Here is a 15,090-nt window from a genome sequence, read left to right as displayed (position 1 = left end):
ATCAAATTTAAAATCCTGCTCCTCATGTACAATGTCTTGAATAATCAGGCCCCATCTTATCTTATTGACCTTATAGTACCGCACCTCCCACTAGAGGACTTCACTCTCAGACTGTGGGCTTACTTGTGGTATTTAAAAGTAGAATGGGAGGCAGAGCCTTCAGGTTCCAGGCCCCTCTTCTGTGAACTAAGTGTTAGTTTGATTTCAGGAGACGGACAACCGCTCTTTTTTTTTTTTTTTTTTTTTCTTTTTTTTTTTTTAAAGATTGGGCTTACGGCTTTTTGATCAAGCCCATTGTTAGGACTGGATCAGGTGACCCTGATTTGTCTCCCCTAGGCTGCTGGGGGCTTCTAATGATCCACCGAGTGTTTCTTCTTCACTCACCTTTTTAGATGTTTTTTCCCCTCGCTAATGTGTTTATATACCACTCTGCATTTAATCATTAGGCTTTATCAGTTTTTTGTTCTCTTCGATAGTGCGCATTTTTTCAGTCTTCCTCCCCTCACTCTCAACTGGTCGCAGTAGATGGCTTCACCCCTAAACCTGATTCTGCCAGAGGTTTCTTACTGCTAACAAGGAGTTTGTCCTTCCCACTGTTGCTAGTTACTCTAGGAGAGCGGGACATGCTAGTACAAGGCAGCAGGACCAGTATCTGCGTCTTTGTACAAGAAGGAACAGGATCACCACTACCAGAGCCAAATTGGCCCCCAGCAGGCCACCAGTGTGATGTCTGTTTCTGATTGCTTGGTCAAAATTGAAGAGTTCGTGAGAGTGGCCTGGCAGCCCAATGTCTTCTAGTGGGCCCTGTGTTTACCTGCCTGGCACTGTGGAGCCTGAATACCAGATTTACCAGGTCTGCCACTGGCACCCTGTGGGTCTTTTTTTTTTCTTTTTCTTTTTCTTTTTTTTGATGAGATGAGAGCAGGTTCACCCTGAGCACATGTGAGAAATCATGGAGAACATTTTGCTGCCTATTACATCTTTGAGTGTGACCAGTTTGATGGATCAGTAATAGTCTAAGGACGCATATCCATGGAGAGATGCACGACCTCTACAGACAAGGCAATGGCACCCTAACTACCATTAGATATTGGGATGAAATTCTTGGACCTATTGTCAGGGGTGCAGTGGGTTCTGGGTCCCTCCCAGTGCATGAATTGTCTCATGTGGCTGGGATATAAAACAGTTCCAGGAGGGTGAAGGAAATGATAGGCCTGCCCTCCAGATTAACCTGACCAAGATACAATAGAACACTTCTAGGACATCATGCTTTGGCCCATCTGATGCTCCCAGGTTGCAGCGTCAGATGGGCCAGTGATGGGTCACCACTAGGTCAGTGATGACTGGTCCAATCTTGGAGATCTCCCAGGACACTATCTGTCGTCTCATTGTCATCTCATGCCCTAATGTTGTCAGGCATGCATACAAGCACATGGGAAGCATACAGGCTGCTGCAGCACAAAAACAAACATAAATTCAGTGCTTCTTAGATTTTTTTGTTTTGTGTGAATCATAATCTGTTATTAACCAAGAAAATAAAAGTAGAAAACCTTGTGAAGGAGTCCATTTAAAGTTAAGATATCCAGAATTCTTGTGACACTAGCGTTCAGTTTGCAAATATTTGTATATATTATGACCATTATGGACCCTGTCTAAACCCTGTTTTCAATGCAAAGCATAACATGAAAATGTAGAGTGTACATAGGATGCTGACATACCCGAGCAGAGGTTTACTGTCAGACTTTTTACAGCAAAATTAAGTGTTTTGCATTTTTGGTTTGTATTTAATCTGATATTTGATCTGTTCAGGAGAAAAGCAGGCAGCCACTCACGTGTCACTGGACCAGGAGTTTGACCAGGATTTGTCAGCCATGTGGTGCCATCTAGAAGAGCAGCTTGTAGCTTCTGCAAATGGGGGTGTTGTCCCAGTAAATTTTCAGCCCACTCAGTGCTGCCTCAACAGTCAGACAGACAACCTCCGTCATCCCCTGGCTGTGGTTGAAGGTAAGATGTGTTCAGCACTAACACGGGAACTTTAAAATGTTATAAGTGCTTTTCTGGTTCCTGACAACTCAAAGCACTTAATACTTCAAGCCACATTTAACCATATATTCATATAGTATTTATTCTCTCCACTTTACCAATGTCACTGCCGTGGCCAAGCTAAAATTACCAGTTACCTAATGCGCATGTATGGATTGAGCTGTAGTACCCAGAGAAAACCTATGAAGGCACAATACAAATATGCAAACTCAACACAGAAAGGCCCCAGTCTGGGTTCAACCAGGAAACTTCTCACAGTGCATGACAGCGCTCACCTGTACCATTACTGAAATGTAAAGTTTGAGCCATCCCATGTCTAATAAATTGTGCCCACACGCTATGCAATCTTCTTTGTCTTTACAGAGCCAATCATAGTGGAGGTGACATTCAGGAATCCTTTGAAGGTTTCTCTGGCCCTGTCAAGCCTCTCGCTCCTGTGGAGGTTTACTGTTGACGGTTCATCTTCATCAAAGGAGATGACAGAAGAGACCATTACCAATGAGGAGACCTCGGCTGTAGGGGTGGGCAACATGAACAAATATGCTCTTAGGAACTGTGATTTATTTTCACCTTGTTTTTAGGTCTAATCTTATTTTTTTCTCTAATCTGTTCATTATATGCTTCCTCTTGCAGATGACACAGAAAGATGATATTGTAACCTCTGAGACTATCCAGGAGTTTCAGTTGGGTCCAGAGGAGACCAAAATGGTAAGCTGGTCTCTAAATGTAAATTCATGGATCTTTTTTCAGAATCTTTTCTGTTTCATAATGCTGCTACATTTTTTAACAATTCTGACCTAGTGTTGGGAAATACAAAGAGAGTCACAACATGTGTTTGCATTCACATGAGGAAGGAGGTTACACATAGTGATAATCTTTCATGTGAAATTGTACAATAAGATATGCTTAATGCCAGTGAGCATTAAGCATATCTTAAGTACAGCTTAGTTTAATCTTTTCAGTTTTAGTGTTGTGCGTTCTGTTTTGGCGAATAAAAGTGACAGCACAAACTGAATGCACTTTGGTGAAATAGGCCTTTGATGCTCAAAAAGTATTCACATTGGCCTCAGAAAATCGTAGAGAGTATTTAAAATATCTGCTAGATACTAATTGTACTGTACTCTCTTCATCCAAAAAAAGTTGATTCTGTTCATCTAGACGTAGCGTTTTCAGTCGGAGGAACATTTCATGCAAGTGACGTCTTCAGTCTCAGCTGACTGCAGGTTTCCCCAACCTTATAAACAGTACATTTGCATAATGACTGAAGCTAGCATCACTGACAAACAGTGGGCTGTGAGTTCAGTTCCTTGATCATTAATATGCAAGTTGCCATGACCACTGATCAGTTCCATGGAAGAGGGGCCTTAAAGATGAAGGCTCTGCCTCAACACAGAAAGGCCCCAGTCTGGGTTCAACCAGGAAACTTCTCACAGTGCATGACAGCGCTCACCTTTACCATTACTGAAATGTAAAGTTTGAGCCTACATTCTACTTTTCAATACTCTAGGAACAACAAGTAAGCCTGCAGTGCGAGAGCAAAGTGCTCTATAGGGTGATATGGTACTACAAGATCATTAAGATAAGATGGGGCCTGATTATTCAAGACATTGAATGTGAGGAGCAGGACTTTAAATTCAATTCTGGATTTAACAGGAAGCCAATATAGGAGAAATATGGTCTCTCTTTCTCGCCTCTGTCAGTACTCTTGTTACAGTATTTTGGATTAACTGAAGGCTTTTCATGGAGTTTTTAGGACATCCTGATAATAATGAATTACAGTTGTCCAGCCTGGAAGTAATAAACTGACTAGTTATTCCAGTGTCGCTCTGAGACAGGATGTTTCTAATTTTTATTGTGCAAATGGAAGAAAGAAGTCCTACATATTTGTTTAATATGTGCATTGAATGACTCCAAGGTTCCTCACAGTGTTACTGGAGGCCAAGGTAATGCTATCCAGAGTAAGAATCTGGTTAGATTCCATATTTCTAAGATTTTATATTTGATCAGTGGTTGTTGATAAATGGTTGTGATAATTTGCATATTAATGATCAAGAAACTGACATCGCAACCCATTGTTCACCAGTGGTGCTAGTTTCAGTCATTGCCCATATGTGCTCTTTACAAGGTTGGGGAAACGTGCAGTCAGCAGAGACTGAAGAAGTCACTTGGATGAGTGACAAAATGTAATGCATAATGCAAACACCACTGAAAACACAACATCCAGATGAACAGAATCAACATTTTGGGATTTCCTTACCTGGATGATTGAGCATGCATCATGACATATACAAATACCTAATGCTAAACAGAAATCCAGTTATTTTGTGCTGATCACTTTGATCTCAGGCCCGACTCAAGCTGCTGCCACACAGAACTGGTCAGCTGAACATTGTGGGTGTAGTGTACAACCTGGCTGCAGGCTCCTCTGGCGAAATGGCTTCTAGCACTGAAGGTAAATTTGACCTCATGTCAACTCATATGCTTTATTATTATTTGATGAAGACAGAATGTTTTTCCATTTGCATTATGCATTACATGGTATTTAAAAAAATAAATAAATAAAATTCCAATATGTTGTACTTTTTTTTTTTTTTTTGTCTTGCTGCCAGTTAGAAACCATATGGATTTCCTCTTGTTTACAGACCAGCAGACTCTAGATTTGATGGTTCGTGGGAAACAGGACTTGAACATCCTTGGCCCACGTCTTAATCTGACCAAAGAGGACAAGATGTCAGTTCGTCATGGTCCTGATCGACGTCTGAATCCCATCATAACAGCACCTATGCCCCTGATGGAGGTAGGACTTATTCTGAAAACCTTCATGGATGTAGTCATCATGAAATCACTTTACTGGGTTTTAGATTCTGCATGTTGAAAACATTTTTTTCTATGTTAGTTCTATGGAGTCAGATGTGGGAAAACTTTGATGGGAGGGTAGAGTTTGAAGTTGAAATAATGCTAGCAAGCTTTGCTAGAGAACAGAAACTATAAACACACATACACATGGATCTAACGGACAAACATATCTAATTCGACAGTAACATGCAATGTTAGTTTTTTGACAGGCTGTATCATATATATTATGAATATCTGTCACAGAATTCAGTTCAAATCCAAAAAATGACATCTACACTACAGACACAGTCGAGAGTTCTTGTTTCAAATAAGGCTCAACAGACACATACTGGCTACTGGTCAGTCAACACTCCTGTCCAGATGGATGAACTATTAAAAAACAGTTGTGAAAAAGAATTATTATTTTTTTCATTTTGTTTTTTTGATTTGTGGATAATGACTCCATTATTGTTGGCTGGAGCCTTAGAAATGTCTTTTTAAGTCTTTCCAGGTGGATAGATATCAATGATTTTCTCATCTGTTCTTGAGTTTCTTGACATCGTGACAGGATGTGTTGCATGATGATGTTTTAGCCTACTTAAATTTGTTAGACATGTTCTATTGAAGTGACTTATTGATTCAACAGGTCTGGTTTATTACTGTTAATGAATGATTCAAGCTGTGGGACATTCATTTTTTTCACATAGGGCCATGTGGGTTTGGACAGCTTTCTGTCCTTATAAATTAAATCTTCTACCAGAAACTGCATTTTCGTTTTATTGTTTACTGTTTGTCTAATATTTAAATTTGATGATCTGAAACATGTGTAACAAATTAGCATAATTAGAAATTAGGAAGGGGAAAAATACTTTTTTCCCCTCCCCCAGTAGCAGCTGGGCTTTTAAAACAGGCTTCCAATGAACCTCTACTTGAATATCTATGCTTTCAAGTGTAGTTTCACTTATGTGTGGTGATGCTGCAGTATTGCTTTCTGTTTATTACTCTGTGTGTGTGTTTGTATGTCAGGTTTTTTTCCTGCAGTTTCCCACTGCTCTGCTGTGTGGCGAAATCCGAAAAGCATATGTTGAGTTCTGTAATGTCAGCGGTGTTGCTTTGTGTGGCCTGCGAGTGGTGTCCACACACGCCGCTTTCTTCACCTTTGGCAGCCAGGCCACGACACCCCTCAGCCCGACGTCAGCTGAAAATTGTTCACCTTATAAAACCGTGGCCACACCTCTCCAGCGGGCCTCAGAAGCCACTGAGAGTCTGGTTTCAGCTGATGATTTCCGACAGCCATCTGGTGTGATAGAAATTCCAATAGATGGCAGCATCCTGCAACCAGGGCAGTCCACTCAGCTGCCTCTCTGGCTGAGAGGACCAGACCAGGAGGGAGTCCATGAAATCAACTTTCTGTTCTATTATGAGAGCGCAGAGAAAGGACTCAAGATAAGGTAAAAATTGAAAATTAAGCACTTTTGTGAACTGACCTGTAGGCATACATATCATTTCTTGGAACATATTAGTATTTTTCAAAGAAACATGATCAGCCTGAAATGTAACTTACATAAATTAAGGATTGAAAAATACTTCTATGTATGTATTTTTTGATTATATTGACAAAAAGTAGATTATTTCAGTGCCGGGGCACCAGTGAAGAAAAGGGTCATGTAGCCGTGGGAAAATAATTATTTGATCTCCTGCTGAATTTGTAAAGAGAAAACTTACAAAGAAATAAACAGTCTATATGTGAAATGATAGTTTTAATGGAGAGAGATAAAATATCAACAAAACATTCTAGAAATAAACACGTTACATAAACCTTATAATTTTATTTGCATGTCAAGTATTTGGTCCCCAAGCAAAACATGATTTAGTATTTTTTTGGAGAAGCCCTTGCTTGCAAAGTGCTTTGTCAGCAAGACGGTGCTTTTGACCCACTCTTCTTTACAGAAACTCTAACTCCAGGCAGGCAGCATTCAAGAAACTTGAAGTTAAGCTCCCTCTACAGATTTTCTATAGGACGGAGGAAGAAGATTGGCTTGGCTACTCATAAACTTTAAGCCCTTTTTCCATTAGTACCTACTCAGATCGGCTCACCACAATTCAACTTAGATCAAGTATCACCTAATGTGCGTGGTCATTGATATAGCAACGTGTCCGAGCGTCCCGTGATGTAATTAGTATGCGACACAAATGCTATAGCAAAGGTGGACGTCAAGGCAACAATATACCTGCTGCTCGGTCTGTGGCTTTTGATCAGAGTCGAGGGGATCACGGAGTTGTTTTTGTTTGTTTTGGTGTTTGTGTTGGATTTTGTTTGTTCGGGCCCTTTCCCTTGTTGCCGTTTCAAAAAAAAAATGGCAGTTTTGAATTTTGTGAACGAAACACTCTCATGACTCATCGAACGACGCCACTGACCAGCCAATTGGTGGCATGCAGTCTGATGACATCACATTTTAGTACCATTCTGATTGCTTGGAGCCACAGCCGTGCAGGTGCTATGACCTTGTCCCGTAGTGTATTGAAGTCATCCACGTTTGGGTCATACTCAGCTTTTCTCTTCCTCCAAATAAGGTGGTTCAAGTTGCTCAAGAGCTCGATTTTAGTTTCATCTGATTATAATGCTTTATCTTAATCATTTAGATGTTCACTGGCAAGCGTGCGATGGGCCTGTACTTGTGCCGTTTTTTGAGCAGGGCAAATTCACGGGTGCTGTAAGATTTAAATTCATAATGGAGTAGTGTATTACCGATGGTGTTCTTGGTGATTCTCCTCCCAACTGCCTTTAAGTCATCAACAAATCTCTCCCATGTATTCTTGGGATGATATATCACCTTTCTCATGATAATCCTCATCCTGTTATTGCAAGATCTTGTATAAAGCTTCAGTTGAGAACCATCGATAGGTGTTTTATATTTCTTATTAATCACACAAGCACTTGTCAACTTCTCACCAAGCTTCTTGCTTCTTCCAGTCTTGTGGATGTGTACAATCTTGTCCCCGACATCCTTTGACAGCTCTGTGGTCTTGCCCATTGTGGTGGAGAGCTTGGAGTGTGAATGAATTGATTTAGTGGACAAGGGTGCAACAAGTTAATCTGGAATTGTTTGAAATCTGTTTGCCACATGGGCACGCAGCTGATCTTTGTGAGCCAGAACTCTGCCTAGGTTGTAGGGGATCAAATACTTTGATCATTTAATATCACCAGTTTATAACTTTTATGTAATGTATACAAAGTTCTTTACACGTTCTGTGTGACAAAGTCTATAAATCATATCCTTATCTGGATTAAACATGGCTGTTTTGGGTACGCACGGACTGGACTGTGACCTTAACAAAGAAATTTATTTTTTTAGTTTGCTGTGTGTGGGGTCACATAATGGCACAAGCCATAGTTCAGGTTTGTGTATGTTTGTGCTGAAAGTTCTCATAATCCTTGGGAAAAAACAATAAGGCTTTCTCTTTTCCCTCTCTCCGCATGTAAAGTCACCGGGTGCTGCGCCACACAGTATTTATCTGTGCTAGTCGGTCTTTGAGCATACAGGCATCAGCCTGTCGCAGCAGTGTTCCTCCACATCACTGTCTGGATGAAAAAGGCAGTAGTGGAACCCTTGTCTTTATTGATGTGGAGAACATCAATACGGTGAGATGCTCAGCATAGCACACACAGTTACATAGTTAAATCATGCCTGCTGCACAAATAACGATTGAACATTACTCTTCTCACAGAATGAAGGTGGTGTGCGAGAGTTCCACATCGTTCAGGTCTCGAGTAGCAGCCAACATTGGCGCCTTCACAAGTACATCAACCCGAACAAGGATAAAGGTGAGGTCTGGTACACCAGGAGATTTGTGCTTCATTTCATTTAATGGGCTAGTTCAGTTTCTCCATACAGTGTTAGCATGATTGATGAATATAATTTTCTATGGTGAAGTTCAAAGATTCAACCCATTAAAAACAATTGCTTCTAGAGCAGCAGCTGACCGGTCCTGTGCCCATGAATTTTAATTATTTGTGATGAAGCTAGATCTCCTTCAGAGGTTCAAAATCATGCCTCTTTCACTTTCATTTTGGGAAAGTGGAACATCTACACCACAGCAGCAGTGATCACTGAGATCCTTAGCTACAAGATGAACAGTGTCATGGAGCAGACCTCTCCATGGAGAAGGAGATTGAAGGCCAATATCAAGGCAGCACTAAGAGAAGTTAGCCAACTATTAGAGCTGCAGAAAGGTGTGATTAAGAAAGGAATGTCTGAGAAGTACAGCAAGCTGCCCATACAGGAGGCCAGACATTCAAGACAAAGTCTGAATCATAAACAGTTGGACAGCACCAGTCACCAACATGATTCACGCCTACCTACTGAAGAAGCTAACGGCATTCATGAGCGCCTGGCAGTATAAGATGAGATAAGATAAACCTTTATTATTCCCACACGTGGGAAACTTGTGTCACAGCAGAAAGTGGACAGTGCAAAGTTACAGTAGCAAAAATTAAGAAAAACAATGGAACAAGATAATAAGAATAACATACTATATACAACAGAATAAAATACTACACTGTCAGAAAACAAAAATACACTTAGACTTACACTTATAAATGAACCAGCTGCTAATGGATGAGTTGCACCTGGAAATAATCCCCCAGAAGGGATCAGTCAGTATATTAGCAATACATCGAAGCTCCGGTCAGGTATCATAGCTGCTAACATGAACAGGCACATAGCTCAATACATGAGTGAAATGGCAGAAATACCAGTTACTAGCAGATAAAGCAGTCAATTAAGACTGTAAGATCAGACTGTGACCAGTCTGTACACCACCTGGACTGATTGCAAGAAATCCTACGACTCAATGTCTCACACATGGATCCTGATGAACAACACTAGAGGCCAACTTTAAGGAAATTGCACAAGTTGCCAGCAAGTACCACTGACTACCAATGACTAGATCAATGGATATAGTCTGTAGAACAGAGTAATCAGTAAGCACTTCTTTTATATGGATGACATCAAGAGAAACCTAATGTTATTTCCTTTAACTAGTGAGGGACAGTAACATGCAGGACTTTTTTATGAACAACAAACTTTTTTCCAGGCTACATGAAGGTGTTTTGAATTAGTGATATGTCATTTTCTTTCCACCATACAAGTGATCTCCACTGTTTTCTTCTTCAATGCCATGTGCCAACAGTGTGGAGCAGCTATCTGATCTAGTTGTACAGAGGTCGGATTATCTTCTTAATACATTTACATCGTCGCTGCGCGTGACTGTGGAGACTGTGGATCATTTGAAAAAGAAACCCCCAAATCAGAAGTACTTGACTTCCTGGTATAACTGTCAAAGGCGAACATTAAAGGAGGGATTATATGGTTAAACTTAGTTACAGCACTTTGAGGATACTGTTTCATTTTCAGTGTCTCTGGTATATGTCAGAACGAGATCTAGCGTGTGATTAAAGTGGTGGGTGAGTTCTTTAATATTTGTGAGAGAAGTGAGTTGAGTCTAATAATGGATTAAATGAAAGAAATCAGACAGAAACTGGATATTGATGTGGATCGTAACTTGTCTTTTTCTTCCTTTTCTCCTTCAGAATGTAAACTTGGCAGCAGAGAAAGAGCCAAGCTGTGTTTTAGGGCCACACGTTGCAAACCCAGTGAAGGTACTTTTAGTGAAAAAACAAACCCCATCAGTTAGGCCATTTTCAGTGAGCATGAATTTCATAGTTCTGTCTGTTATTTCTAGCTACCTCTAAGGCTGTAGAGAAGTACACTTTTTCAGACCTGAGTATGGGAAATGAACAGGTGAGTAGAACATACACTTCACAATATACAATTTTCTGTTATGGTTGTATGTTCTCATGCTTTGTCATAGTTGTTTTTTGGGGATGTTTTTTGTTTGGTCCCAAAAGGTTGATTATTTTCATCTGGACGAAGCGTTTCCAGTGGGAGAAACGCTTCGTCAGTCATCCAAGTGACTTCTTCAGTCTCAGCTGACTGCAGGTTTCACCAACATTATAAACAGTACATTTGCACAATAACTGAAACCACTGAAAGAAGAATGTGCTCTGAGGTCAGTAGCTTGATCATTAATATGCAAATTGTCATGACCAACGATCAACAACCACTGATCAAAGCCTATTGAACAATGGCCATGAGCACCATTCACAGAGTTGGGGAACGGCTGCAATCACAGCATTGTAAGATGGTGAAAGATGTACCCTTAGGCCCCCTCTTCGATTCAGAGATGGTCTTTCCCTTTTCATGTAAATGGTCTCCTTGACTCTGCACTCACACCAGCATTCCTCCCTGTCCAGGATGTTACATCCTCATCATTGAAAGAGTGTCCACTGGCCTGTAGGTGTAAATAGACTGCAGAGTCCTGGCCTGATGAGGTAGCTCTCTGTGTTGTGCCATCCACTTCGCCAGAGTTTGTTTGGTTTCCCTGATGTATAAATCCTGGCAATCCTCCTGGCACTTCACAGCATATACTATATTACTCTGTGTTGGGGGACCCGATCCTTGGGGTGCACCAGTTTTTGGTGTAACATGTTTTGGGGTTAAAAGCCACAGGGATGCTGTGTTTAGAGAAAATGTGTCTCAACTGTTCCGATATTTCTGACAGATAAGGGATCGCTAAAGGTTTTCACTTCGGCAGCAGTTGTCCTTCTCTCCTTGATCACCTGGAGCTTTCTTTAGGAGCCTTCCCAGCTTTGACAAATGTCCAGCTGGGATATTTACATTTACTCAGTAGGCTGGTTTCAGTTATTGTGCAGATTTACTGTTCATAAGGTTGGGGAGACCTGCAGTCGGCTGAGACTGAAGAAGTCACTTGGGTGACTGACGAAACGTTTCTCCCACTGAAAACTCGACGTCCAGATAAACAGAATCAACCTTTTGGGATTTCCTTATCTGGATGATTGAGCATGCATCAAGACATTTTTGCCTCGTGTTTGTTGTAAAACAAATTTAAAGCTAGAAGGAACCATCTAGAAATGTTTGCCTACTTCTATGTAAGCTTTTTAACAAACAGTAACTCTTTCTGAATTTTGTGGAATTGAAAATGTGTTGTCAAGAAAACAGTGATGTAGCAGCATTATTTAATTCAATATGCTGTCTAACAGTCATCTATTAATGTATCATTGAGTTAAGGAGGAACGTTGGCGAAGTTCAGTTGTGTCGATGTTTAAATTTCCTTTAACTGACTGGCCTGCATGGAGAGAGGGTCTAAGTGATAGAGAGTGAATGGTGCTGTCTTTGTCTAGATCATCAGTTCTACCACACCATGTGGGGATTTCTTCTTCCGCTGCCTGACGTTAGAAACTCAGGAAGCATACGGAGCATCATCCAGGATATCATCAGTCAGCAAGAGTCAAGGCTCTGTACCCACTGAGAACAGAAGTTCAGACCTGACAGATATTGCCAAGGAGTGCAGTGAGCTGGACCTCAACATAATTGTCATTTGGAAGGTAAGAGAGTTTAGTGATACATGGATGGATAGATGTGTAGCACTGTAGATATTTACAGATAGCGAGCACCAGAGTCTCGGTTTGCAAGAGCAGTTTATAACTGGAGATCCTAAAATCCAGACTACTGTAAATGTTTAAATGCTGGCTTTTTTATGGGATATAAAACACACAAAAATATAGAGAGAGAATTTCTAATGCACATTAATCTATTCATCCAAATTGCAGCATAAAAATAAATAATGGAAGAAAACAAAAATACAGTTAAGTCCTCTGTGCGTAGCAGTGACAGAAATGATGGTGTGGTCTTACCACAGTTTAGAAATGTGTTCTTATCTCTTGAATATAAGTTGATCCAGCAGGAATAGTTATCTTAGGGGTGGCTCGCTATCACGGTTTCACAATCTCAGTTTTACAGGTTCACAGAGCAAAGTTGTCCACTCGGCTAAAACAAACAAAAATCAGGTCAAATCCTCATTCATAAGTAATCAGGATAGATTTTAACCATAAAGGCTGGAGTTGGACACAAGGTTTATAATATAAATGCATCTGTTCTCAACTTGCTTGGGAGTTTAATCTCTCTCCGTCACGCTGGTTTCTGCTATCCACACTACAGTCTCTTTCTCACACTTAGTGTTTTTTTCCTTCCACCAGTGAGTGGCGCTGTAGTTACAATGATTGATTGCCAGAAAATAAGATAAAAGAACAATACACCAAAAACAAAAATACAAGTCACCACCACCAATGAAATCATACATGCTCATACTCATTAAGGGATCATTCTTAAATGTGCAATATACATTAGATCATATTAACCCTGGATGGATATTTTGATGGACAATAACCATTTTGTGCATGTCTGTCTAACTAGGCTTATGTGGTTGAGGACAACAAACAGCTTATCCTGGAGGGCCAACTCCATGTTGCACTGCAGACCATCGGAAAAGAAGCCACTTCTTTGACTGCTAAGGAGGTACCGCAAGCTCTTTGTTTTTAGTCTATTTTTCTAAAATAAAACCAGCATAAGAAACCTAAACTTAATCCCACTTTTGATTATTCTTAGAAATAATGCAGAACTTTAAGCCCAAAAGCTAATATAATGTTTTATTTCAGGAGGGTTTTAAATATTTTATATAATGCTGGTATGATTACTTTTATTTGTTAGAGCAAGTCTTCTTTAATAGTGTATGTGTATTCATCTTCAGGAAGCTCAGGAGATGGTGCTCCTCAAGTTTAAATCAGACCTGCCTCCTCCAGTCATTCTTCCCTCTGCAGAGTTTTGTCAGCTCATCAAAACCAATCTACACTACCCTGAAACCTGCACACACCCATTTGTGCAGGAAAGGTGAGGCACCTGGCGTGTTGTTTTTCCTAACACAATGTTTGGTCCAAGTGATTACAAAAGGTTATTAAACAGGTGCATCTCTCTGAAATGTTCTATCAGATTTAGAAACGTATTCTTCAGATAAGAGATGGGACAGACTACGAGCAAAGGTTAATGTATAGCTCTCGCTTTAAAAAAAGCTTTCACACTAGGAAAGCCCCCTGGGATCCATAGAGTTAAGTTAAACTCAAGAAGTTACTCCAGGCTGAACTAAATTATCTCATCAATTCTGTTTGGCACTGTGTTGGAAATGAATTCTTTTGAAGGTCTGCATAAGACCCTTAGGCACATAGACCAACACAGATTTCCTTTTTGCAAGTCTTTATTGTAACCATAACCATTAAGAACCACCAAATGAGGAAAAACATTCAAATTTTATGTGATCTCCTTATTTTCTCAAGTTTAGGATTATTTTGTCATCTTTACTGCTGGAAAATAAAAAGAAGACTGTGCAAAGTAATTAGTAAAGCAAAAGGCTGCTAGCTGGTTAGAGAGTGAGGTAGAAAGAAGAGAGAGGACAAATAACAATATAGGAGAAAGACGATTTAAAGGTTAATGGTATGCAGTGATGGTTACACAATTAAACATATGGAGAGTCAAAAGAGGTCAGTGTACATATTCAGTGGAAGCTCCTTAAACAGCCTTTGTCTATAGCAACATAAGAGAAGGTTCAGGGTGTTTTGATATAGCTATAAACACATAAAGCATTATCACAAAGGAGCATTAAGCCTTACCTATAGTAGAGCTTGGATTTTATTCTGTCTCACATATCCAAACTCAGGATCAAATATATGATACTATGGGTTTTTATGATATGATGGTGGCCGATTATTTGGGACTGTTTGGCTTTGTTTGGATTTTTAAAAATAAAGTGATAAGTGAAGCTCTTTAGAAATAATGTCTTGCAGTTTTAAAAAATTAGTTGTGCGGCTTATAATAACCACATGCACAGAGCAGTTTTTCAGTGCCATCCTAAGACAGGATAATAAGATGTTACCATGTTTGGCAGTATTTAGCATTATTACATTTATCCATCCCATCCTCTGTTTATAGACCTTTATTGTTTGTTTAGAATTTTTCCTATTCGCAAATATTTTTTTTGTTAATAAAAAGCTGCGTTTCTCTTTGTGCCTAGTCTCTGTTTGGTGCCAGTTACTCTGACTCTGTCCAACTGCTCCTTGGCTCAGGTAGATGTCATCATTGACTTAAGACACAAAAGCAGCAGGTAGGTTTCTTAAAACAACATGTGTTCCTTCCTCACATGATTACTTTGTAAGAAAAATGGAGACAAAACTGTTGTGGACAGTGGATTTCACTTAAATAAGACTGACGTTGCTCTTTTTCAGTATAAAATTCAGCTGAT

General features: G+C 40.0%; 1 protein-coding gene across 2 annotated transcripts in view; it reads left to right on the top strand.

Annotated features, from left to right (window-relative positions):
* Nucleotides 1-15,090, top strand: part of trappc8 (trafficking protein particle complex subunit 8) — a 30,416-nt gene that overhangs the window by 14,015 nt on the left and 1,311 nt on the right. For both annotated transcript variants that reach the window (XM_086270074.1, XM_086270075.1), the window contains 14 exons: nt 1,810-2,004; nt 2,407-2,564; nt 2,677-2,751; nt 4,390-4,495; nt 4,686-4,840; nt 5,905-6,329; nt 8,365-8,521; nt 8,608-8,704; nt 10,472-10,540; nt 10,624-10,682; nt 12,143-12,346; nt 13,215-13,316; nt 13,549-13,688; nt 14,863-14,952. In XM_086270074.1, the coding sequence (XP_086126200.1) occupies nt 1,810-2,004; nt 2,407-2,564; nt 2,677-2,751; nt 4,390-4,495; nt 4,686-4,840; nt 5,905-6,329; nt 8,365-8,521; nt 8,608-8,704; nt 10,472-10,540; nt 10,624-10,682; nt 12,143-12,346; nt 13,215-13,316; nt 13,549-13,688; nt 14,863-14,952 (2,032 nt within the window). The remainder of the gene's footprint in view (nt 1-1,809; nt 2,005-2,406; nt 2,565-2,676; nt 2,752-4,389; nt 4,496-4,685; nt 4,841-5,904; nt 6,330-8,364; nt 8,522-8,607; nt 8,705-10,471; nt 10,541-10,623; nt 10,683-12,142; nt 12,347-13,214; nt 13,317-13,548; nt 13,689-14,862; nt 14,953-15,090) is intronic.

Source organism: Aulonocara sp. 'chitande type north' Nkhata Bay, linkage group LG17 (genome assembly GCF_057382095.1).
Source record: "Aulonocara sp. 'chitande type north' Nkhata Bay isolate Kocher_YH1m ecotype deep benthic linkage group LG17, A_spYH_male_GT1.1, whole genome shotgun sequence".
Lineage (NCBI taxonomy): Eukaryota > Metazoa > Chordata > Actinopteri > Cichliformes > Cichlidae > Aulonocara > Aulonocara sp. 'chitande type north' Nkhata Bay.
The sequence above is the reverse complement of the archived record's forward strand: the minus strand, read 5'-3'. Positions and strand labels throughout refer to the sequence as shown.